At 39.0% G+C, this 23,483-nt stretch overlaps 1 protein-coding gene across 1 annotated transcript in view; it reads right to left on the bottom strand.

Moving 5' to 3' along the window:
• ARID1B (AT-rich interaction domain 1B) overlaps positions 1–23,483 on the bottom strand; it is a 416,979-nt gene that overhangs the window by 79,833 nt on the left and 313,663 nt on the right. Inside the window, exon 11 of the mRNA XM_061130238.1 lies at positions 14,975–15,064. Coding sequence (XP_060986221.1) covers positions 14,975–15,064 — 90 coding nt within the window. The remainder of the gene's footprint in view (positions 1–14,974; positions 15,065–23,483) is intronic.

Below are 23,483 nucleotides of genomic sequence, written 5' to 3'. Positions count from 1 at the left end.
GTGGATTGCCATTTCCTTCTCCAGGGGATTTTCCCAACCCAGGGATTGAAGCGCATCTCCTAAATTGGCAGACAGGTAGATTCTTTACTGCTGAACCACCAGGGAAGCCTCCAATATGTATATAACCATATTTTTAAAAGGTTATTGAATATGGTCATAATCTAAACAAACTAATAAAAAATTAGAAGGCAGAAGTTAACAAAAATAGAAGTATTTCTACCTTTCATCCTGAATATAGAGATCTGCACATCCATTATTTGTTTCCTCATCTATAAAATAGGGACAATTGTTATCTCTCTCGTAAGGTTGCTGTGGGGATTAAATGAGATGATACATGCAAAAAACTTGTAACAGCGCCTGGCACACATACACAGTGAGCTTTCAATAATCACCATCTGTTACTGTTATTATATGCGCAAAAAAGGAAAGCAAGAGAGGCGGCACAGTATGACAGCAAGAACTAGGACATCAGTCGTGGGTCTTCCACGTTCACTGTGCAGAATACAGCAATTAACCTAGCCTTTCTGCCTCCGTTTCCTCACCTGTTAAATGCAGAGAGGGAAGACATACAGTATTTATAGAGACACTTCTAGTTCTCCATGATTATGGCTTAAACTTTTTAAAAAAATCTAATTCAGGTCTGTAACTTGCATGCACATTTATTTGGGGGACAGTCTTCATTTTAACCTTTATTTTGAATGAAATAAATGTTAAAATGTTTCAAGAAAATAAATTTCAACCTAGAATTTTCTATTTATGGTGACACGTTTGATTGTATTTTGCCTCCTTTAGAAAGTTATTATAAAATGGCAGGTTGTAGCACAGTTTATGAATAGAAAAACTGATGGTTAAAAGAATGAAGCCTTTAAAAAAAAAAGCTGTGTAATTTTTCTAGTTATTAACCATCTGAGTTTAGAAAACCAAACTAACTAGTAAGGAAAATTTAGGAAGTATAAAGTTAATTTCCCATATAGTATAAAAGCTTGTTGAACTACTAGGTGTATTATGGAATTGGCAAATAATCTAACATGGAAAAATCAAATTTTGGAAAAAACTACTAATTTAGATAATTACTATTCACATTATATAAAAGAACTTATTTGGAAATCTTAGAAACTTCATATGAAAATATGGTTTACACATTTCATCCATAAAGTATATGCATAGAAGGTTTATATAAGTTATGTAAGTGTATATATTTTATTTTTGAATCCTTCCTTATATGTATATGTGACCACAAACATATGTACGATCAAACTTGACGAAGTGAAGCTCTATTCTGAGAGGAAAGGTACTGCAGTAATAGGAAACACACACAAACACACACATGCATGCATGTCATCTGTTTGGAATCAGATGTGGATTATAGAGGCTGCCTCCACTATCCACTGTGTGGACCACAGGTTCTCTTGTATAAAACAGTGAGTGCATTTCCTATCCTGGCTTACAAGACCATTCTGAGAATCAAATAAGAAAAACATATGTGGCTGTACTTTTCTAAACTGAAAAACACCACGAGAATGCCATACAAAGGTATTACTGCTGCCTTTTTAGTGATGCTACAAGCCATTCACTGCGTGAGTTCTGATCTAAGCTATCACACTGGCAACTCTACCCACAATAATGACATAGAAATCTTCTACCAGCATGCCCCAATTTTACTCCAGCATTCATGGAACTGCAGTTAAGAAAAAACAGCATTTTTTTTTAAAGTAAAAGATGTGATCCTTGTCTTTGAAGAATTACAATTTAGTTGAGCAGACAATAAAACTTACCAACAGAGAAAAATGATAAAATCACAAAGTAACTGAGACAGATTCTGGGCAGCATGCTAGGTGCTGGGGATGTAAACAGTGAGCACTCAGGCTCTGCCCCGTGGACTTCACATTCTAATGGCAGAGACAGCCACCAACAAACAACTAAGAGTAAGTATGAGCAAAAGAAAACAGAAGTACAGGTACTCTGAAGGTACAGGAGAAAGACCCAATTTGGACTGGGGACAAGGGAGGTTTCCCTGAAGAAGGTCTGTTTAAGTTGAGCCCTTAGCTGAAGGTAGGATGCAGGTAAATCTAACTAGATCTGAATAAGACTAAGAATAGGTCTGACTAGCGAAGTGGATGCTGCAATGTGCATTCCTGGAAGCCAAAGTCTGTGCATTCAGCTGAATCCCAGTGGTCACTGGGCACCCTTCTATTTGCTCTGGTTTTGTCTATGGGCTTCCCTGGTGGCTCAGATGGTAAAGCGTCTGCCTGCAATGTGGGAGACCTGGGTTCGATCCCTGGGTTGGGAAGATCCCCTAGAGAAGGAAATGGCAACCCACTCCAGTACTCTTGCCTGGAAAATCCCATGGATGGAGGAGCCTGGTGGGCTACAGTCCATGGGGTCCCAAAGAGTTGGACAGGACTGGGTGACTTCACTTTCACTTTGTCTATGGTTAGGTTAACATTTCCAATCCCTTTCTTGAAGCCTTCCACTAGCCCTGCTGCTAAATGTAAAGAGACCACAAGAAAAGGCAGAGACACCCTTAAGACAGCCTGCTCTCACCTATGTACCTGAACATCCACTTTATGCTACGAATTCATCCTTTATCATCTCTCCAGGGATATTCAAGTGTTTGTTCCAAAACTAGCCACTGACTCCACTGCTTAACAGAATGAAGCCGAACAGTCCAGCAGTCAAGTCTCTTCAAATGTGACCTGACTATTTCTCCAGACTCATCATGTTTACATGGTCATCATGGAGTGCCCACTCTGATTCGATCACTCACACTTTTACCTCACTTGCCTTCTTCATACATTCATCCACTTAACCAATATTTATGGACCATCTCTCATGTTCCTGGCAATGGACTATTCACTAGCCTAATAACAGTTGACATTTAATGACTAGCTATTATGTGCTAATGGCTTTGTTCATTATTCTTTTAAACTTCAAAACAGCTATGAAGACATTGAGGCTCACAGAGGTTAATTCACTAAAACTACTTTCACGTATTTTTTTTTAAAACCACAATCCATACGTAAGAAATATATCTTCTGCCAAGATTCAATGTGTATATGTGAGTATACATATATGTTTATATATTCACATTCAGTATTCACACATACACTGTATGCTTCATAGAAAAGTTTCTACCCTGACTATGTGCAATGACCTCTGATATTTTATACATATATTTTCAATGAAAAAGCCTATGCTTGAGAGGCACAGTTCGAAAACAGACTGCTAGATTGTGTCCTCTGTTGAATACTGAGTGCCTAGAGGGTCATTCACCACCATGAGACTGACATGCTCCAATCTTTCCTGGCTCCTCCTCCTGCTGCTTCCATGGCATTCCCTGGCCTTCCAGAAAAAAAGACACTTTCCTATGCTGTATGTTAGCTGACAGAGAGCAGCTGTCACAGTTTTATCATTATTTGTGGGGGTGACTGTCTTCCCCCAATCTGTGAGCACTGAGGCTCTAAACAAACACATTCTCTTTGCATCTGTCTCCTCTGGACCAAGCCAGGTGACTGGCACAGAACTGGAACCAAATAGTACAAGTTTTTTAATGAATAAGAAAACATCTTCATTCAGAATCCATTTACTTTTACTTTGGGAAAACAGTTTAATAAATGTGATGGTTTGGCTCCTCGTTCAGAGTATGTTCAAGTAATCATTTGTGGCAAAAAGAGGACAGCTATTCAAGACAAGAACAATTGACGGCTGATAGCCTAATGGGCCAGAAAGCACCATTATTTCTATCACCTAAATATCTGCCAAATGCATCCGCTCTGTCCATCTCTACTGTCACTGCAGATTCAAATTCTGGCCTCACCACTTATGGTTAGGACATTTCAGCAAGTTAATAGTCAAGCCTTAATTTCCTTCTCTGAAAAAGGTGGATGACTACTGAGTCTACCTCATAAGAGTAAATGTGAACATGCTTTGTAAAGCATAAAACTTAGTGCCTGTACACAGAAGAGGCTCAGTAAGTGACAGGTATTATTATTCATATTATTTTAAAATATAACCCACCATTTATTACCCATGTGAGTGACCCCAAGTTTTCAAACTAGCTTCCCTTGCCAGGCTCCCCTTCAAACCATGCACCATGGCAATGCTGCAAAGTGCTTCAAATCCCTGGACCATGGTTAATTCTCCTAGTGGCCACACCCTGTGGTCTCGGGGCAAATGGTTTGATGCCCTTGCCCGAGTGCACGCAGCTCCATGTCACTGTGCTGGGCTGGCCGGCTCCATCCTCCGCCAGAGCCAGTTATAGCTGGTGGGCAGCCTTCCTCACTCAGCTGACTATCCAGAAACCAGTGCCCTTTTCCTGATAGCTAGTTCCAGAAATAATTGGCTGGCCATGTTACTTGGCTCAGAAAACAGAAGCCTGTCAGTTTCAGGCCACTCAATCAATAGCTACAATAGTGGTTAGCTCTGAGCGGTGTTAAGACTCATTGTGCATCCTTCCCAATCTTGCAGGGTCCCTAGAGTTTGCCTGTTAAACAGACAGTGAGCGGGGGTTGGGGGGGGGGGGGTGGGGGGTGGAAAGAGAAGAGAGGGAGGAAGAGGAAGAGAAAAAAAGCTACATGGCGAGACAGATGTCAAGAGTCCTGTCAAGTGCCTGAATAAACTTTCAGTGTAAAGAAGGATCTTGATTTTTGTTTATTACTGGGTCAAAAGCACCTATGTGAATCACTAGCTTGATAACACTTATGCAATGGATAAATCAATCTATTAGGTTTTTTGAAAGGAGACTAGAGTCTGAAACGAGACTATTCTATTTCCAGTTATAAAGAAAACCCCCCAGACCTTGCCCCAGATAAGGGTGCACCAGTCTTCAGCTGAGGGCTTGTTGAGGAACCTTGAACTTGTATGATAAAGGCCCAATTTTGGCCAGACTTGTTCCCACCACCTACTAAGGGGCTAACAACTTGTTCTAAAGTTCATTCCAAAGGCACATGAGTTCATTTAGATATTTCACCATAATCTGACAATTCTTTGAACACCATTTCCCATTTACCCAATAGCTGAAAGCAGGATTGGTGGTGGGGCCGCAGGACCCTGTCTGGAGTCATTCAGTCTGCACGTTAAGGATGAGTCTCACCAGGGTCATCCTCCTATGGATATTCGTTATCAGTGGAAAATTTCTAGACAATCTATTCTATTACATGGCAGTAGGAGTCATTCATGTTAAGTCTAGGAAAATGTTATTAAGACTTCAATCTTTATACAGAGGCCAGTATTAAAGACTAAGCTGAAGAGGCTTCTGTTTTCCTTAATGTGTTTTTAAGAAAACATATTACTATCTTGGAATCTTAGAAAACAGGCCTAACAGAAAATTATAATTTCTAAAATGTCTATCCACATCATTTTAAGTGAGTTTTCAAGACCTTTCAAATATTTACTTCAACATGCTATTATTTGTGGTTTATTAAGTGGGTGTTTTTCCTGGTTTAGAAAAAAATGCTATATGATGCTCTTACTTGCAAAACAGAAAATTCTTATAGAAAAGAAAAATCCAGTGACTGTCTAAACCTTGGCAGGTCAAAAAAAATTTTTTTAAGGAACTGATTTATGTATTGATTATAAACAATCACATTTTCCATGTAAGAGATAAAATGAATACAGAATATTTTTATGTGGTATGAATGAGGAAAAATTCTTCACTGGACAAGACACAGATATAGCTTATCTTTAAGAATATATAAAAAATTCTCAAGAATAGATGAAATTATACTTAGGCTTTAAGGCATATCTGGAGGAGATGCTCCACAGAAAAACAGAGAGGAAAGCTCCATGAATCCAACAGGCAATGACGGGCTGTCACAACTCCAAAACAGTCACTGATGGGTTAAAGGGCCATCCATGGAAAATGCATCTCTAAGTTGAAGGGTGTTAGAAGACTGATTTAGAAAGTCAAATAAGTAATGGATCAAATACAAGGAATTTCAGAAAATTAAAATGGAAGGCATTTTAAATGTGGACCTAAGCCTCCAACTGTATATCTTTTCCTTCTTCATGCAAGACAACAAATTCTGCAATGTAAGCAATGGAGACCTTAAATCCTGATGGAAAAAACAGCGTTAAGCACAAGACCCAGATCATGGTTCACCCCATCCATCAAAGAGAAGAGCAAAGAGAGAACACGAGTGCTCCAGCTACTGCAGGGGAGCAAGCGAGCCCAGCACCAAGTCCACATGAGCATGGCGCCTTGTCAGCGGGGCCTCCTGAGTACGGTCAGGACACCCACAGAACACCCAAGGCTCCACAAGCCACCAAAAGGCAAGGCACATTTCTCCTTTGGCACATGGATGGTTTATTTTCATGTTGGCATCTGTTAAACATTCACAGAAGAACTGCTTTGTGTCTTCAGGGCGGTTCAATAAAAGATGTTTCCCCACATGTGTGAAATCACGGTCACATGCTGCACCACCTTAGCAGAGGCTCCGACTGTAAACAGAGAACCATTTCTCATCGCAAATAGGTGTCAGATTCCCATTTGGAGAGAAAAATAGATTTTAAAGAATATTCTTGTTACATTTTAATATCTTCAGTGTTTAGTTGCCTGCCTGCTTCTCTTCACAACATGAACTGCTCCAAGGAAGACCGAAACTAATGACCCATTCAAGGCTGTAACCCAGGCCCCCCAGTGTTCTCCCAGCTGTGCTTTCAGGTTAACTGGCACAATCGCTCTCTCTCCCTTTCCTGTCACCACCGTACCCTCTATTCAGAGGCACAGACGACAGCATCTAAGTTCTCCCCACCCACCCCTACGAAGCCCTCTCAGCTACTGACATCATCTATCATCGTGAAAATCAGAGTCAGGGGAGGGACTGGACTGACTACCCAGATGGCAGATGGGAGCAAAATATTTGGCCTTTCCTTATATAATTATTTGGAGTTTAGCTGCAAAAGTCAACTTCAGTGCTGAGGGTGAAGCCAATTTTATGTGCCCCTACATGCTGGAAGAAGCAAAGAAATCACTTTTTCAGGCTTTCAACCCAGTCTCACCTCAGTCAAATGTGACTGATGCTTAATGATTACTAGTATTTGCACCGAGCTTTGGAATAGGTAACTTTTTGATACAAGGTTGCATTTGACCCATGCAACAAATTCATGGGACACTCTGATCCCCATTTTACAAATGAAGAAGAAATTCAATTACTTGTCCAAGGTCACAAAACCAGTTAGTGGTAAATTTGTACCTAAACCCAGATTTTGGGTTCCAAATTCCCTGAAGATTAAGATGAGGAAAAGAATGCATCTAGGAGGCACTGTAGCAAGACACTGGCCAAGGCCCCGTGGCCCTGGCCCTCACAGAGCTCTCCCTGGGGAGAGAGCTCCGGCAGGAACTGCTCCCGCCGTCCTGGGCACTGCCTGCCTGCGCGGGGTGGTGCTGGCCTGTCAGGCGATGCTTCCTTCTTTGTTCTGGCAGGAAACTCGGACAGGACTCAAGGACCTACTAGGTGTCAGGCCGTTTGGAGGATATGAAAGATTAGTAAAGATGGGCCAGGGGGCCACAGGTCGGGGAGGGAGGAGGGTTGAGGAGTGGGTGGCAAAAGGTTTGGAGAGCAGTGCACATGAAGATCCCAGAAGACCATGGCTGGAGACCAGGCGGCAGGAGTGATGAGAGCGAGCCCAGAAAGGGAGGCTGGGTGGGTGAGACGGCGCCCCGTAACCAAGCACAGGAAGGCCTTCCTCCGGAGGCGGAGGCAAGTTCTGAAAGGCTGTTATGAAGGGATGACATGGTGTCACCAGTCTTCTGGAGAGACCATTCTGGAGGCAGCCTGCAAAGTGGAGTGGAGGGAGCAAATTTGACAGGAAGAGTGTCTGGGAGGTGTTGATGGAGCCTCGGGGGCCTGGGCTGGGATCGTGCCAGTGAAAGCCAAGAAAAGGAGGACGTGAGAAACTGCTGAGGGGTGGAGTCTGCAGAACAGGGTGACTAGTGTAGAGCTGATAGGAGAGAAAAAGACATCAAGGATGCCTTCTAGCTTTCTGGCTTGGGGAACAAAGCAGACGGCAGTCTTTCACTGAGGTACAGACCCATAAAGCACAGGAGAAAACATGTTGTTATAAATAAGTGCACACAATACACAATGCTGAATTTACCTAAGATCCAGATGTTCTCAAATACTTTCACGGAAGAATAATGAGCCAATTACAAATGAGTGTTAACTATTAAAAACAAGCTTTAATTGGCAATTCAAAAAAATTACTGCACATACAAAACTAACAAAACTATGCTTCTTTTAAAATATTCTAAAATTCAAACTGATGATTCTACTACAACGAACACAAATTGATTTTTATTGTAGTGGTATTTATTCCCCCGAGCTCTTTGGTGAACAGATCTCTAGATAGCAGACTTAATAGGAATTCAACACTAACCCTCATACAATTCCTATACTGCTATTACCTTCATTACTGACTACCTTCCGCTTGGTCCACAATCCAGCCCAGAGGCAGAGTTCTGGGGCTGAAGAAATTAGAAACAACTTCTTAGATAGTCTCTCTTGTACAGTACCTCCCATTTGAGTTTATTTTCATCTGCCACCGATTATAAAAAAGGGATCCTCAATTAAGAGTGGAGGCTAAATTAATTGCATCTGGGGGTGAGGGTAGACTGTCATGAGTGCCTTAACACGCTGATCTACTATATTTACACAACAAGGCTTGAGGAAAGGAATCTATTTTCTCTTTTTGACAATACCATTGTCCTGAAAGGCAGCATCATTTTACAGTTAGTATGCTCACGATGTAAGTGATAAGAACACCTTTACATGCAAGAACAATTAGACAGGTTGACTCGGAGATCCTTCTCTGACAACCAGGGAACCTATGAACCATCTGAGCATCTGCAGATTGACCATCACACTGAAAACTGAGAACCTCAGAGAAAGAGCGACAAAATAATTTCTGTAGTTTGCACATACACACAAAATCCCATTTCCAACTCCTTAACCATTATCTCGGTGGCCTCTTCCATTTCTGTACTTACTGGTTAATCCGTTCTTGACAACTGAGTTAGGTCAATTAAGATGTACAAAAATAATTTTAAAAATTTCAAAACTGATTTTTGGTGTGAATATCACTAGGAAATAGCCAACAGCATTAAAAACTTTTCCAAAGTTTTACTTATTTCCCGCTAAATATTCTGGGGTTGTGAAGAGCACGGTTGGCCTCTGGACAGCACACTTTACTGTGAGGCTCCAGGTGCGAGCACCCCACCTCAGACTGACACTGTGTCTGTATGACTGTACAAATATTTCTGGAAGAACGTAAGACAGAAGTGGTAGCTTTAATCTGGTGCAAGAGAGAGAAATACTATGCTACAGCAAATGACTTACAATGGTAAAACTGAAAGAAGACATATCAATATGGTACGCTTTTTTTTCCCCTTTTTTTTTCCATTTATTTTTATTAGTTGGAAGCTAATTAATTTCAGAGCAAGAAATACTTTGTTCTTTGTTCTGTGCTCTGAATAGATCTGAAACTTCTGAATGGTTGTGAAGGCTGAATTATTTCCTGTTGCTCAACTCAATCTTTGCTGAGCACCTAGTATATAGAAGATGCCACTGTAGCGTAAGGTGCAGGGCATAAATAAGATTTGGTCTGGCCCTCAAGAGTTCAGTCTAACCTACAGAAAGACACTGGATTTATTTTAAGAGATCTCTTTTCTGCCCTTCCCATTAAAAAGGAAGAGAAAGATCTACCCCGTGCAAATAGAATGTGCTTAGAAATTTGATGAGGAATTCTATTCATATGCTGAAAAGAAGCTAACATACACCATTAAAGAGTGGGAATAAAACTATATCAAGGCAGTTAACATTTGGGATTAATAACAGAACAAAGACATATTCTATTCAATCTACTTAAAATATCTAAGTTTGAAACCTTCTATTTCGAAGTACACAGATTCAGATTCACCTTCTTATGGTATCACACAAAAAGGACACCATTTTGCTCACCATTCTGCTACACACTTTTTCCGGAAAATGGCACTATTTGTGTTTATAAAAATGGAGCTACTGATAAATATCACTGTGAATATCAGATTCCAAAAATGAGAATTTTGTGATTCATCTGACAAACAGCCGTCAAGAACTAAGTTTGGCTGGATTAAATACTAAAAATACATAAAACTGCAATATTTTGTTATTTTTTTCCTTGTCCTGAAACTACAGAGTAGCTACACAGCTTGTCTAGCCTAATTTTGGCACCACTGATACAGTAAAAGACAATTCTCAATTAGGTACGGTAATACTGTAGACTTTAACTACAAACCTATTTAAACAGTTGAGAGAGGAAGAAAAGTTGTCCTGTAGCTGGACAAGAATGAAGGCTGGGGGTGGGGGAACCCGATAATTCTGGAAAATCTCACCCAGGACGCCCTCCATACGGTCACGGAATGGTGCCTAAGTACTGCCTCCAGCAACAGAATATATTTCCTAGCACATCACAGTCCGGGAGCAGCATCAATTCTGCTTGCAAGCCATATCCAAAAGGGAAGGTTCTTAGTGGTTCTGCTTTCAGCATATCTCAAGGACTAATTAAATCCTCATTACTACCTTCTAATTATTCAAATACTATGGGATTACACTAAGGAAGTCCCTGCTGGCATACTAGATGAAAAGGGTTAAATAACCTATGTTGATTTTGAGAATCCAGATCTAGTTCAGACCTTCAGAAAACCACTAGCACTAACATGAATATTTAACTAGACACCACTGTGAAAATTAAAAGGGAATTCAATTAAAAGGTTTTCAAAAAATTAATTCTGAACCTCTCTACATCTGTCCAAATAAATAAGCCTTCTCGAAACGTTTTCACCTAATTGCTAATCCAATAAACTAGAAGGGCATTTGCTAGTTTCATTAAGCTTAACGTTTTACAGAGGTTAAAAATGTGATCATTTTGATGTTAATAATAATTATACTTATTTATCTACTCAGATGGCTATCCTATATTCCCTGCGAGAAAATAGGACAATCTACTAGTAAGCCATTTCTTACTGCCTTTTTCAAATTTTAAGATATATATGTTAAAGATTAAGAAGTAAGGATAAAGCAAATCTAAACATGTTGGTTACAATTTTCTAGTAAAATATATTTCAGTATTTTAGGGTTATCTTAACTATTCTTCCAATGCCTTAGTTCGTATAATTCATAGTATTTGATTTTTTGGGTGAAAGCATGTTGCTATATGAGGTCTAGAGAGAAAAGATTTGGCTTAAATAAAAACCAATGACAATACTAAGCTGAAGTTTTGACATTTTAAAAAAACAAACATATCAGTAATGAAAAAGTTAATACCAAAGAATCTGAACTAATTTTTTTTTATTCACTGAGCAAGAAGCACCACATAATATGCAAACAGGAGAGTATAAATCAAGTTTTATGCTGCAAAGTACATGAAACATAGAGGAGACAATACTTCATAAGGATAAAGAAGTCAATAGATCTCCAAAGTGTCTCCCTCCTTTCTGTAAATTCTGATGGCCATACCCACATACACCTTTGTAGATGGAAAATAGAAAACTATAGATACACTTATTTTTGCCTACACACAATGTGGGGAAATGAATTTGTGACTGCTGCCTTTTGATACACTTGACACCAGGACCACCAGGGAAAGAGGGGGTGGGCACTGCAGGGCCCCAGGTCTAGATGGAGCACGGACTCTGTGCTCAACCTCGGGACAAGGAGATGGCCTTGCTGCTGTCAGCACTGTTTGGACCCTAGGACAGCCTCAGATTTGCAAAATTCTCAACAGGGTATGTAATTTATTAATAAATGTTCTTCCTGAATGGGAATACAAAGATCAAACCCCAAAAATGACAGCAGCTTCTTAAGCCTGAAGGGACTGAGCGCCAGGGTGGCACGTCAGCTAGGCTGACCCCCACAGGGAGTGGGGGAAGGGCCCAGAACACTGCACTCCACAGGAAAGCAGGCTTTCCCGAGCCTCTTGTTTTGTGCAGGTGTCTCTGGGCAAGTGTGTTTCTGGATTCTCCGCCATTAAAGTAAATCTATCTCCTATGGGTATATTGAAGAAAATGTGTATAATTGTGGAATTTTACTCTCTTATAATCTTGCTTGTTAAAACAAATAAGTGTAAAAGGAAGTGTTTAGCTTGGTTATTTTAGCACTCAGCAGTACAGAGGCTGTGCCTTATCTTGTCTATCAGGGTCCATGGTTTCTGAGAAAAAATACATTTTTAAAAATAAGATGCCAACTCAGCAATATATTTTTTTCCTCTTCTTTCATTACTTCCTTAAATAAGGGGAGAGGGTATATAAATTATAAAGGTATAAAGTAAGTTAAATTACGTAGGAATCAATACTGGGGAATTTCATAGTAAGGATTTTCTTAGATTTACTTTGCACTATATATATTGTTGGAACATACCAAATGATGGTAAAACAAACAAAAAATGCTTTTCATTATTGTATCAAATCATTAAAATGATTATGTCATCTGCCATTAAAACACATGATCAAGTGTGATCAGGTAGGAGGCTAACATATCTTCCTAGATTTAAACAAATAAAGTCATTTAAAAAAAAGTACTTGTTACCCAATTTTAGAGGAAATTTAACTCTTACATGGCAAAGCAGCATCCAAGGGATGCACATGGGGCCCCCAGCACAGTCTCAGGGAAGTTAGAAGAACATGTTCACAAAAATCAATTCAGATTTAGCAAATTATAAAAGTCATCTTTTATTATTTGAAGGAAATGGTCATTAAAACTAGACAGGTTGTCAGTTATATATCCACTACCAGTTACCAAAATCACACGAGACATAAGAGGGGGAAAAAACCCAAACAATCAACAAGTGGTTTCCATGCAGTGACACCAGAGGAACACCCTGGATTTTGTCTTGCAAATGTATTCATTTAGGTTAAAACTTTGATTTAACTACATTTCCTGTCATCTTGTCCTTCACATTTGGCATTCTACATTTTTACATTTCTTAAATGTTTGTCAGGTGGAAGGGGCTGAAAAGACAATGGAGAATGTAGAAGAAGGGTTCTTTTTCAGTTTGTAGCAATAAAGGTTTATTGTAGGATTTCCAAATAAAGTACCTCTTATCTTCTGATGCTTACAAAGTAAGCAGAATTCTCCCAGTAGGAATGATGTTACAGGGTTATGGTGAAAATGAAACAACAAATATCTTCATTTTAGCTCTGGGTCTGGCCTGAGTGGGCTTTCAGCACAGGATAATTTCCTCTATTCTTTTTTAATTCACTTCCTTGACCCAGTACCACAAGGTAGGTACAACCGATAGCCACAAAAAGGGAGTCTGGGGAAACTCCCACTGGCTTGGCTCCAGCGCTCCTTCCAGAAGCATCTGTCATGTCTCCCAGACAACAGAGCCATAGGGGAGTTAACACAGAACAAGCGATTTATAGAGACGATGTGACATACAAGACCAATTTATAGGAGGCCGCAGTGGGAAGTTTATAGAGAAACAAGTACACACATCACACAATTATTAACACACACTAGAGTATCATTACAAAGTAGTGGTTCTCAAGTATGGTCCCTGGATCAGCAGCATCAGCAGCACTGAGGAACTGGTCGGAGATGCAGGTTTTCTGATGCAGAATCAAAAACCTGCAGTGTGGCCTGGCAATCCAGCTTAACAAGTTCTCCAGATGGTTCTCATGCACTCCAAAGCTTAAAAACCATTACTACTCCATTATTAAAACATATCGTAGTGTTTTGATAAGGGAATTAAAGTATTAACTGCACATTAAATGATAATAAAAGGTTAAATATGTAAAGGTATTAGAAATTAAAATTTCATTTTATTCCTACTAAACATTCATTTTAACACAAATGATGTATAGATAAGGGTAATCCATCTTTTTATTGGTATTACTTTCTAAATAACACATTGCTGAGTTTTTAATATGTAAAATAACTGAAACTTCATCTAATTAGAAACAAGTCATCATCTTTACAACTCATACAGAAATAATTATAGACATTAGGGGACAGGAGTCTTTAAATATTAGCTACCAAGCCAGCAACTTTTGTCTTCTGGGCAAGTGAGAGAAGAGGTGGAGTGAAGGAGCGTGGCACCCCCATTGGGGGCTGGTGTGGGGCAGGCAGGCAAGGCTTGACTCACGGGCAGCAGGAGGTGGTGATCAGGCACAGCACTAGATGGTACAGCACACTTGTAAATCCTATCTACACTCATCCGGACTAAAATCACCATCTCCACCATCAATAAGAATAACTTTTCCTCCAAAAGGGAGAAGTAAGACAGAAGCAAATAGATGAAGGCCTAAGGCCTCAGTCAAGGCAAGAATATATGGGGGTCAACTTGTAGAACTGAGTAAAAGGTCAGAGTCTGCAGATGCGGGACAACCTGAATGCTCAGGAAAAGCTCACACTGCTTTTTCTGGCTCGGACACGAACTAGTCTCTGAGAATGAGAAGGTCATATAGAACCTCTACGGCCCTCAATTTCTTTATTCATAAATTGAGATGAATGGACTCTACAGTCTTCCAGGTCAGCTCCATTTCTAAGATCCTATAATTCTAAAATACAAGGTTTCACTATGCATTTAAAAATTTACTGTTAAATATCATGGGAAAAGTAACTGACCAAAATAGCTAAACAGATGCACTTTACTTCATTAGGACCAATACCAAAATTGAATCATTAATAGTCATTTTTACACAGCTAGATCAAATATCAGATAGCAGTTATGTTTAAACTATACTTCCTGGTTCTATGTGGACATGCAGATTCTCTGGAGCTTGAACTGGGATTTGGTAAAACCACCCAGTCTACCAGAAACCATCCTTCTTTTCAGTATTTATTGTTATATGTCGGTTCTTAGGTATTTCTTTCATCCAATGAGAAAACATAATAGCTTTTTAAAAAATGTGTATAAGGAGGTACATAGGTAAGCAAACTCATTTAAACCTTATATACTCAAAACACAAAGGTATGTAAGATATGAACTGAAGACCAACCTCTTTCCTGTGGCATTGGTGACTGGCTCAAGGCAGGATGAGAACTGGATTCTGACTGGCTCCCAGGTGGCTGAGGGGGCATCTGACTTCCTGTAAAAACACAGGAGAGGAAGTGGGGATAGGGAACCCTCTGCAATAATGTTGCAATTGTGCAAAACCAAGACACAGTTAAATGTATTTAATCTTCATGATCACAAAAGGTATTGCTCCACAAAGAAAAACATACAGCTCAAAGAGAGTTATATCTTATACTTTTTTCTTGTAAAACAAAGAGGAAACATGCATAAACATCTTTATCAAATCACCTCCTGAAAAGTTCAATTTTCTACTGTATGAGTTCCCAAATTCACAAATCAATCTACAAGCTCAAATCTCTTGACACACACTTCTACAATACATTTAACAAAATCCCAGACTGATGAAGTCAACTCAGACTCCCAAGTTTAAACTAGCTTCTAAGTGGGCAGGCAGCATAGTGGCCAACAACCTTTTATGAGTAATATTTACATAATATAGCCAACAACCTTTTAAGAGTAATATTTACTTAATATAGCAATAAAAACTTGCTTCTAAAAAACTTCTAAGTCAATCAGAGATTCAACAAAAACTTAGAAGGAAAGCTCAATTAAAAGACACAACTATAAAATATAGTATACATTATCACTAAAGAAGAAACACTATTCTGCATCTTTTAATCTTTATTGCTAATACAGCAGTAGTGTCTATTTACCAACTATTTGATTTCCATTTAATTTTTGCTTTTTGTCTTTTCAAACTATAAGGTAAGCGCCATGAGACAGGAATCAAGTTGTTTACTCCTTTAGTCCCTCCATCAGCATAACAAATAACTAATAAATCTTTGTTATTTCATGGTCTTTAATATGACAATAGGAATTAAAGCAAAACACTTTAATTAACTTTATTAAAATAAAACAAAAATTTTTATTTTATTAACTAAAGACAGATAGTGAATTATATGAGGTCTAGAGACATGATTTTTTAATTTAAGAACAATCAGCTCACTTTCTGCCTCAGAAGTATAGATACATTTCTGAGAGTACAAGTATTACAGAGTAACAAAGGCAGTTGAATTTAGCATAATCCTCAAAGCACTGTTTAACCATTCATTTACTCTTAAGACATCTGCAGTAAATTAGTATTAGTATTGAATAAATAAAACAAAAACACTTACATTTTGGGTACAAACAACTTCAAGGGTAAACACTGCCATCAACTTGGCTACAGATAGACTAAAGTTGCTGTGTGTCCACTCAGGGTCATGTGCTTCCTATGAAATACCCTACGGCCCCTAAGCTCCAGTCCATTTAGAAATTTAAAGCACTCTGCAGCCAAATACTGACTTTTTAAAATGTCACTGGGGAACCAGCTGCAGTAAGATAGTAAGTGCTGACATTGTAATGATTGTTTCTACATAACAGACTGAACTCATAGACTCATGACAGTAAGAAACACAAGAGCAGCAATTCCATGTTAATACAGGACACCACTGCTTACACTTTACCTGCCCCAGGCACTGCTCTTATATACCATATTTCAAGTAAACGTAAAAAAGGCTGTAAGGATGCTCATGAATTCACAAAAAACTGCCATATCCAAGCAGCACTAGTGGTGTCTGGTGCATTTCTAAAAGATCTCTCTTTAAAGTGATGAGTTATCTACTCATTTACTAAATCTGTCTTTTTTTTAAACAGTCTTTTCATGGTAACGATAGACTTGCCCAAACTTGTTTTAAATTCTCCATTTGCTTTCAATCCCTGTCTTTCCATCAGTAGTTTTTTTTTTTTTTTCCATTTATTTTTATTAGTTGGAGGCTAATTACTTGACAATATTGTAGTGGTTTTTGCCATACATTGACATGAATCAGCCATGGATTTACATGTATTCCCCATCCCGATCCCCCCTCCGACCTCCCCCCTCCACCCCATCCCTCTGGGTCTTCCACCAGCCCCTACATTGATAGTTTCATAGTTACTAAGAAATAACTTCATCTCCCATTAGCATAGGTATAAGCAAAGTCACAGCAGATGACTGTGACATGATCAGAAAACACGTTTGAGAAACATAATACAGATGATCCATTTCTGTCCAGTGACCATATAAAGAAGACAATTCAGAGCTTTTTGAACCAACTGAAATGACTAAACACCTCTCGAATCATAGATTTCTATATGCCATATGTATGATGTTAAAGAAAACCTTTTAAACAAAGTGTGGTAACTACTTTAAAAGAGAATGTTTTCATATGTAGCAAATTCACGAGAAGGCTTTAACAGTAAAACTGAGTGTTTAAAGAAAGTCTCATTTTCTCCCTAGTCTGTGTCTATGATGATGGAAGCACAACGTGGTGATGTAAACACTATCTGTGAGGTAGAACAAATTCCACCACTTCACATGGAGGTATTCACTCTTCAATGGCTACGTACACAATACTGTCCAAAATTTTTGGTCCAACAAACTAAAAAATGAAACATCAGTAAATGACCTTAATGTCTGCTTTTGCCAACTTAAAATTCTAAGCACAAGTTTGTATTAAAATTTTTTACAGAAGAGCTCTTATGTGTAATTAATTTAAGACTCAGAGTAAAGGTACAAAGCCAGTACAAGAGGGCTGTGCTCAGTCATGTCCAACTCTTTGCCAGACTCCTCTGTCCATGGGCTTCTCCAGGCAAGAATACTGGAGTGGGTTGTCAGTTCCTCCCCCAGGGGATCTTCCCAACCCAGGGATCGAACCTGCATCTTCTACATTTCTTGCATTGGCAGGTGGATTCTTGACCACTAGCACCACCTATGTAAGGGGCTGTTGTATATTCCTTAGCCCACCTCTCATAGTGATCACATCTTATAGAACCTTTATATAATTATCAAGAGGAACTTAAAATGGTAAGAAATTACTAAGATATTTGAATTTTACCATTTTTTTCCAGTCAGTGCTTCTTTTTTCATTCTAGCATCTCATATTGCATTTAGTTGTTATTTCTCTTCTTCAGTCTAATCTGTCTTTCCTCATATTTATGACCTTGATGCTTTTGAAGAGTTCAGATCAGTCGTTTCTAGAATGTTCCTCAATTTGGCTTAGTCTGTTACTTTGTCAGGACTGAAGCAAGGTAATGCATTTTGGGACGTGTACAACAAAAGTGTTGTGCCCTTTTCAGTTCATTCTACCAAGAGGTTAATGTCACTGATGTTTCATTTGTGGTGACTTTTGCCTTGATTACTTGGCAAAGCTGTTGTCTACCAAGCTCCAATAAAAAGTTACTGCATTTTTGCTCTTTGTAGTTGATGAGTATCTTAGGGGAGATATTTGAGACTGCAAATCCTGTGTCTCCTCAATCTTGCACCCACTAATTTTAGCATCCATTAGAGAACCTTGTCTGCAGCATTTATTACAGTGGTGCTTGCTAACGATAATATTTTGTTTCCCTCTTTCCTTCCACATTTGTGAATGGGAATCTACTATGAGGAAGAATAATCTCTTCTTCTCCATTTCTTCATGTATTTATTAGACTGCCTCTATTCATATGGACTCGATATGGCAGACACATCACAGAATGATTTCCAAAGAGTCAAATTCTTATGTAATTTCCACCTTTTCACTGAGGGCAGAACCTGTGTCTTGGCTTCTAATAAAAGAATATAACAGAAGTGATGGGATATCATTTCTAAAATTATTTTATATGGCAAAGTTAAAGGGATTTTATAGACATAATTAAAGTCCATAATCAGTTGACTTTGAAATAATCAGAAGGGAAGTAACCCTGTGAGGGCCTGATGCTAAGAGAGGGCTTAGGCCTTCTGTAAGGATGCTCCTGATGGCCTTGATGAAGTACGCTTCTACGATGGGAACTGAGCCGCACGGCTAGGACAGGCAGCCTCTAGAACTTGAGGGCCTCACTTCTACAACCACAGGAAACAAATTCTTCCGAACAGTCTGAATGAGACTAGAAGCACAGTATGCCCAAGCTGAGCCTCCAGATGAATATGAGACAACCCAACACTTGGACCAGAGCCATTTGACCCTGAGAAGAGGACCTAGTGAGGCTGTGACTGGACTCGTGACCATGGAAAATGTGAGATTAATAAATGCGTGTTGTTTTATGCTGCTAAATTGTGATAATTTGCCATACTGAACAGAAAATTCACACACTCATGGATTAAAATCCAACTGTGCCATTATTTTGTTGCTCAAATTGTTTCAGCTTTGACCATTAGAAGCTCCTTCAAATCTTTATTTTTTAGAAGTCACAAGGTATTCCAGGCTCATCTTTTATTTTCCTTGCCCCAGTCCTATAATCAATCACTTCTCCTCAGCACTCTGGTTCTTTCTATTAGAGAATGGCGTTAAAGAGACTAAAATCTGGGCATTGGGCCTGCTCGTTATTTCTGTGGAGTTACTGCTTCCAGCCTCTCTCAGTGAAGAGAGTATGCACACCAATGTGCACATACACACTCTATACTTCACAGCGTGCGTGTGTAAAATCATGAGTGTGGGGCTTCCCTCGTGGCTCAGTGGTAAAGAGACCACCTGCCAATGAGGGAGATGAAAGAGACCTGGTTTCAATCCCTGAGTTGGGAAGATCCCCTGGAGAAAGAAATGGCAATGCACTCCAGAGTTCTTGCCTGGAAAATTCCATGGACTGAGGAGCCTGGTGGGCTACAGTCCATGGGGTTGCAAAGAGTCGGACACGACTGAGCAACTGAACACACACACACACTATTGTATTTGGTTAGCTAGTATTTTCCTTAGAATTTTAACACTAGGAGAGGCTTTGAGGGAATTTTTCTAGTTAAAAATAGCTTTTAAGAACTAAATCAAAATAAGCATCAATTAAACATTTGAAAGAACAAAACACTAGGATTTTAGTTTATAACAAAACTGAGAGAGACAGGCTAATAAGTATACTTTTGGTTAATTAGCACACATCTAGTAATGTATCGGAGAAGGCAATGGCACCCCACTCCAGTACTCTTGCCTGGAAAATCCCATGGGCAGAGGAGCCTGGTAGGCTGCAGTCCATGGGGTCACCAAGAGTCAGACAAGACTGAGCGACTTCACTTTCACTTTTCACTTTCATGCATTGGAGAAGGAAATGGCAACCCACTCCAGTATTCTTGCCTGGAGAATCCCAGGGATAGGGGAGTCTGGTGGGCTGCCGTCTATGGGGTCACACAGAGTTGGACACGACTGAAGTGACTTAGCATGCATGCATACATAGTAATGTATAACTTACAGTGGATGGCTTGAGACATGAATATATTACAGCCTAGTATACTTCATAGACCAAGAGGGTGGGGCAGTCAGTACTCACAAGCTTAAGTTCTGTTTCTTATAGGCAACACAGTCTTAATATTCCCCATAGTTCTATTCTTACTTCTCTGTATCATTTGTCCTATTCTCATCAGAATGTAAATTCTACGAGTACTGAGAACTCTATTTTTTTCCCTACTATATCCTTTGAACCAAACATTCAATAAATATTTGTTGATTAAATAAATGTGTGGGTGATTACTCCAGAAACCAAGTGCAGACTAATAGTTAATTAGATCTTTATAAGTTATCAGTAAATATGTTGTTTTATCTTATTATTCCAGAGTAGGAATAGGCAACCGTTTTCCTATAAACTGCCAGATAGTATATATTTCAGGTTTTGCAGGCCATATGTTCTCTGTCTCAACTATTCAATGCAGTTGTTGTAGTGCAAAAGAAGCCACAGACAACATGTAAACAAGAGCAGCATAAATAAAACTTTATTTACAAAAACAAGTGGCAAGCTGGATTTGGCCCAAAGGTGGTAGTTGCTGATCCCTATTCTAAACTAGAATACCATTAAAGAAACATTCAGGAACACTTGCTCAGAAAGTGAGTAAATATCAAATGGCATTTATTAACAACAGTGATGACTTAGAAAGCCAGTACACCCTCCAAACTTAGTAAAGTGGCCTACATAAATAAGTGCCAGTAAGAATTTCATTTGTGCCCTCTTCCAAATCAGATCTAGTGTATAGGGTGCCCTGGGTTCCTCAGCACTTAATTCAAGTGCAGTTCTAAGACTTAAATGGCAAGTGCATTTAGCAAATATATTTTTAGAGAAGCAATTCCTTGTAGTTTTATGCTCCCAACTCTTTTTGGCCGGACTGAAACAAATAAATCAGAACTATTGATCAGATGCAGTCATATTTAAGTTACACACTACCACTGTTTTGTTGGGGCAGCAGAGAATAAACATGAGATAAATAGGATTTCTACATTAATCATTTATTGAGGCCAAAATTTCCCTGGGTTAATTTCTTTCTAAATTACTATAGCATACAACTACAGGAACTCAATAAGAACAAGCATACTAACTCTGAACTACAACAGTCTCTGGCAAGCAAATCATTCACACTTTTAAAAGTAATACCATGCTATCTCTAAATAATACTAACAGACAAAGAAATACCCAGAAATCTCATTTTTCAAAAGTTGTAGTGGACAGGAGAAAAGAATTTCTTCCTTTCACACTGTTTTTGCTTAAAAAAAAAAAAATCAACCTAAGATGGATTTGGGCTTCCCTTGTGGCTCAGCTGGTAAAGAATCCACCTGCAATGTGGGAGACCTGGGTTTGATCTCTGGGTTGGGCAGATCCCCTGGAGAAGGGAAAGGCTACCCATTCCAGTATTCTGGCCTAGAGAATTCCATGGACTGTATAATCCATGGTGTCACAAAGAGTCAGACACAACTGAGCGACTTCACTTTCACAAGATGGATTTAGTTAACCAAGATTGAATAATGATATAATTAATCAACAGGGTAAATCTGGAGTTTTAATGACAGACACTACTAAGATCTCAACTTTCCTGCCTGGAATCCATTCTCCCTCTCCAACTTTACTACATTAACTGACAATGGGAAAAAGTGGATAAAGACAGAGCAACATCTGGAAAGCATATTCATTTGTCTTAACAATTTCTTATATAAATTGGAGATGGTTTTAACTGAATGTAAAAAATGACATTAAAATGACTCCGTACTTACTATATACAAGGCATTGTACTAAATGATATTTCACCATTAGTATTTGAGGAGGACTGGCTTCTTAAAATTAACATGAAATGACACATTGACGCACAGAGACCTTAACGATTTTGTTAGCCCATCTTGCTCAGTAAGGATCTTTAGGGTGTGTGGGGATCAGGAGGTGTTTAATGACAAAAACTTGGATCCTATTCACAATTTATTTTTTGAAATTAATAAGGGTAAGACAGGCTTGTTAAGAAACATACGGCCTGCAAATTATGTGAATTAAATTGCCAGCTGGGGCTGTTGTTGAATATTGAGAAGAAATGAGGAATATTTCCATTTTGTGAATAATTCTACTATGACCACATTCTTTCCCTGGAATGCTGCTACAAAAATCAATATATATTTTATAGTTTTGAGCAATTAGCAACTGAATTATGCTCCCACTTTTCAAGAAATCTTGGTAGTCACTAACTTTAGTGAGGAGTTGCTGCTGTTGTTTTAAGAGCACACATTGTAGAAATTACTGCTACCAATTACCGATACAACATAGTCATGATCAACTTTCATTTTGCACTGCCATTCATTATTCAATTCTGTGCATCCCAAACTAAGACACTGGGTTGCATTTTTCGAATACATCCTCATACTTCATGTTATGGAAGTCAGCTCTCTCAAGCAGAACATGAGACTCCTCTGCCACAGTCTGACCTTGCAGATTTTTTCGAGGATATAATTTCTTATATTTTGCACATTCATACATGACTACTAGAAAATCATAGCTTTGACTAAATGGACCTTTATTGGCAAAGTAATGTCTCTGCTTTTTAAAATGCTGTCTAGGTTTGTTATAGGTTTTCTTCCAAGGAGCAAGGGTCTTTTAATTTCATGGCAGCAGTCACTGTCCACAGTGGTTTTAGAGCCCAAGAAAATAAAGTCTGTCACTATTTTCATTGTTTCCCCATCTATTTGCCATGAACTGATGGGACCAGATGCCATGATCTTAGTTTTCTGAATGCTGAGTTTTAAGCCAGATTTTTCATTCATCTCTTTCACCTTCAAGAGGTGACTAGAAAAGGTCAGTTTTCATTTCAATCCCAAAGAAGGGCAATGCCAAAGAATGTTCAGACTACCACACAATTGCACTCACTTCACATGCTAGCAAAGTAATGCTCAAAATTCTCCAAACCAGTCTTCAACAGTACGTTAACTGAGAACTCCAGATGCTCAAGCTGGATTTAGAAAAGGCACCAGAGATCAAATTGCCAACATCCATTGGATCGTCGAAAAAGCAAGAGAGTTCCAGAAAAACATCTACTTCTGCTTCATGGACTACACTAAAGCCTTTGACTGTGTGGATCACAACAAACTCGAAAATTCTGAAAGAAATGAGAATACCAGACCACCTTACCTGCTTCCTGAGAAACCTGGATGCAGGTCAAGAAGCAACAGTTAGAAACGGGCATGGAACAATGGACTGGTTCCAAGTTG

The sequence above is a fragment of the Dama dama genome, chromosome 26 (assembly GCF_033118175.1).
Source record: "Dama dama isolate Ldn47 chromosome 26, ASM3311817v1, whole genome shotgun sequence".
Lineage (NCBI taxonomy): Eukaryota > Metazoa > Chordata > Mammalia > Artiodactyla > Cervidae > Dama > Dama dama.
Note: the sequence above shows the minus strand (reverse complement) of the source record. Positions and strands in the feature narration are given on the sequence as shown.